Below are 2,862 nucleotides of genomic sequence, written 5' to 3' on the forward strand. Positions count from 1 at the left end.
CAATTTTTCTATCGATATCGAAGAAGGTGTACCATCGATAAATATCGATACCGTTTTATCGCCCAGGCCTAACTTGTAGTATACTTTAAATCTTAAAAGTATATTTTAAAATCTGTATTATTATGAATTCAATTAAAGGCCACCTACATGCAATTAAAGAAAGTACTTTCATGACTGCTTCTTGACCCTTTTAATAAGTGTGCTTTGTAAATGTCAAGTTAAAAGTTTTACTTTAAAGAAGTACACTTTGTTGTGCTTTACATAAGTACAGTATTCTGATGTTGACTAACATACTAAGCACATGTTAAGTACTTGATTATAACTTAAACTGTAGTGTATTATTTGATATTGTACGCACCATATTCAGTATATTCTTTTAAAGTATATTATTTCTGTAATAAATACTCTTTTTGAAAGTATGCTAAAGTGTACTTCTTTTTCACAAGGGATTACGGTGATTTTACTACGGTTGAGGAATGTTTGAGTTCGTAAAACTCCCTTAAAGTGATTGTTCGCCCCAAACTGAAAATTATAAAACGGATTGTTTTTAGTTTTATATTTATATTCTGATTGGTTGAGCCACGTTCGAAGCTGTTTACACTACAAACATACACCTTTGTTTACTTCTGTGTGTTGCTCGGCAACCACTTTGTTGCAACCACAACTGATTCTGAGGAACTACATTGTTTGGTGGAAGAATACTGTTTTGATTTATATCATTACACTTTATTTGCTCTGTTTTATTCTGTGAAACCTTACTACGTATATGGAATAACCGTTTTATAAAAGCAATAAGCCCTGCGAAGTAGATAAGTAGACTCCGCTTCGCGTTGTGCCTAACAACGCCCCTTAGCGGTTATAAATTCACTGTAAACCACGGCTTCTTGGGGCTTATTGCTTTATTCTACTTATCATTTACTCACCCTCATGTAATAAATGTTTAAAGTATGAATTTTCATCTTTGGGTGAAGTATTACGCTAAGAAGAATCAGCTCATGGTAAATAAGGTTGTATTTTATTCATGTTATTCATTTATTATTAGGTTTTTTTTTTTGTTTTTTTTTAACTTTCAGTATCATTACCTGCTGCAGAGCTGAAAGGACATCTCTGGTCGTCCCTCCACTTCAGATTTTGTGTGAACAACCTCCCACACACAGGGGTTCTCTGACCCTGAAAGAGGAAAGAGTAGGATGTTTAAGCAAGCTATGGACTGGATTTGAATTTTGGCAATGTGTGGGTCTTTTAAAAGGGCTTGAGATTCATGATACACAATTTTTTTATTATTTTTTTTTATTACGAGCTCTGATGTGACGTGTTCAAGTGGTATTTGAATACCATGTCTGTCTTAGATCTACTTCTCTCTCTCTGACAGGAACAGAGCTCTTGTTTAATCCATGTCAAACTCATGTTCATCAGAGATATCTCTTAGTTTACACAGGAAGATCACGTTGCACACACCTGCTGAATTTCCAGGTCGGACCTGAAGGGATGAAACAGGAATGAGCCAGCGGAATTTAAAAGGATCCAGATCCCCGGGTCGTGAAGACGTCTAGTTGGATAAACATACAAATGTCTGTTAGCTGTCTGTCAGTATAAAACTTACAAACAGCAACCAAACCATGACTGTCAATTTAATGTGTTACTTAAAAACACTATTAATCTTGACCTCAGACCTGCATGTAAATTCTGTAATTTAAGCTTGAAGTATATCAAAAGAAAACAAATATTTGTTTCTATATGTAACAATATATAATATATTCATACATGCCCTCTGTTCAAAATTTTGAGGTCAGATAGATTTTAAGGAATTAATATAATACTTTTAGTATAAATCTTTTAATATAAAACTTTACTTGACAGTAAAGACATTTACATTGTTACAAAAAAAAAATCTATTCCAAATAAATGTTGTTCTTTTTAACATTCTATTCTTTCTCAAAATCATGGTTTCCACAAACAAACATTGACAATAATAAGAAATGTTTCTTGAGCAGCAAATCAGCATGTTAGAATGATTTCTGAAGACTGGAATAATGATGCTGAAAATTCAGCTTTGATCACAGGAATAAATTACATTTTACAATCACATTTTAATGCAGAAAACAATTATTTTAAATTGTAATAATATTTCACAATATTGCTGTTTTTATCAAATAATTGAAGCCTTGGTGAGCATAAACAGACATCTTACAGAGCCCAACATTTTGAGCAGTATATTTTGAGCAGTGTATATTTTGATTTCTAAATTGTTTTTTTGTCTATTCAATAAATAGACCAATCTGCTCTAATAAAGTAATATCTGTTCATGTAATGTTCTTAAGTATCAGTATTCTGCAAATACTCAAGTACATGAATAATTAAATATTTGGCATAGCATGAAAATATGTATATTTTTATGAACTGACAGACCTAATAAAAATACCCCATGTGCTACATTCCAAAACTCACCATTCTTTTCTTTAACTTGCTTTCCCGATACACCAAAATGAGTGCACTCTTGAAGACTGGAGGAATAAAAACACTGACTTACTGCACTGACTTTTTAATATTATACATTTATTATACGGCATAAACTGCAAGGTTTTTAGAGTTACAGTAAATCAGATCTGACTTACGGAAGAGGGTGAGTTCAGGGTCTTTTCTCATGCGGCCCAAAGAGGGCAGAGGGTTTTGCCAGAGTGCTGAGCTGTGAATGATGAACTCTCCCATGGAGATCTCCGTGACCTGAGACACACGACACACAGGCTTGATATTGAAATCATAAAAGGGAAAATATACTGCATATAATATGATCCCTGTATGCTTTTAAAAGTAATTCTAGAATTGTATGCACCTCCTTCTCAGGGCCACTCTGCTCTGATA

General features: G+C 33.3%; 1 protein-coding gene across 1 annotated transcript in view; it reads right to left on the reverse strand.

The window, feature by feature from the left end:
- Positions 1-2,862, reverse strand: part of LOC107679662 (T-lymphoma invasion and metastasis-inducing protein 2-like) — a 33,563-nt gene that overhangs the window by 3,318 nt on the left and 27,383 nt on the right. Inside the window, exons 23-25 of the mRNA XM_016475279.1 lie at positions 2,743-2,745; positions 1,459-1,549; positions 1,083-1,170 (exon numbers count right to left, since the gene is read on the reverse strand). Of these exons, the coding sequence (XP_016330765.1) occupies positions 1,083-1,170; positions 1,459-1,549; positions 2,743-2,745 (182 nt within the window). The remainder of the gene's footprint in view (positions 1-1,082; positions 1,171-1,458; positions 1,550-2,742; positions 2,746-2,862) is intronic.

The sequence above is a fragment of the Sinocyclocheilus anshuiensis genome, unplaced genomic scaffold (assembly GCF_001515605.1).
Source record: "Sinocyclocheilus anshuiensis isolate Anshui unplaced genomic scaffold, SAMN03320099.WGS_v1.1 scaffold280, whole genome shotgun sequence".
Classification (NCBI taxonomy): domain Eukaryota; kingdom Metazoa; phylum Chordata; class Actinopteri; order Cypriniformes; family Cyprinidae; genus Sinocyclocheilus; species Sinocyclocheilus anshuiensis.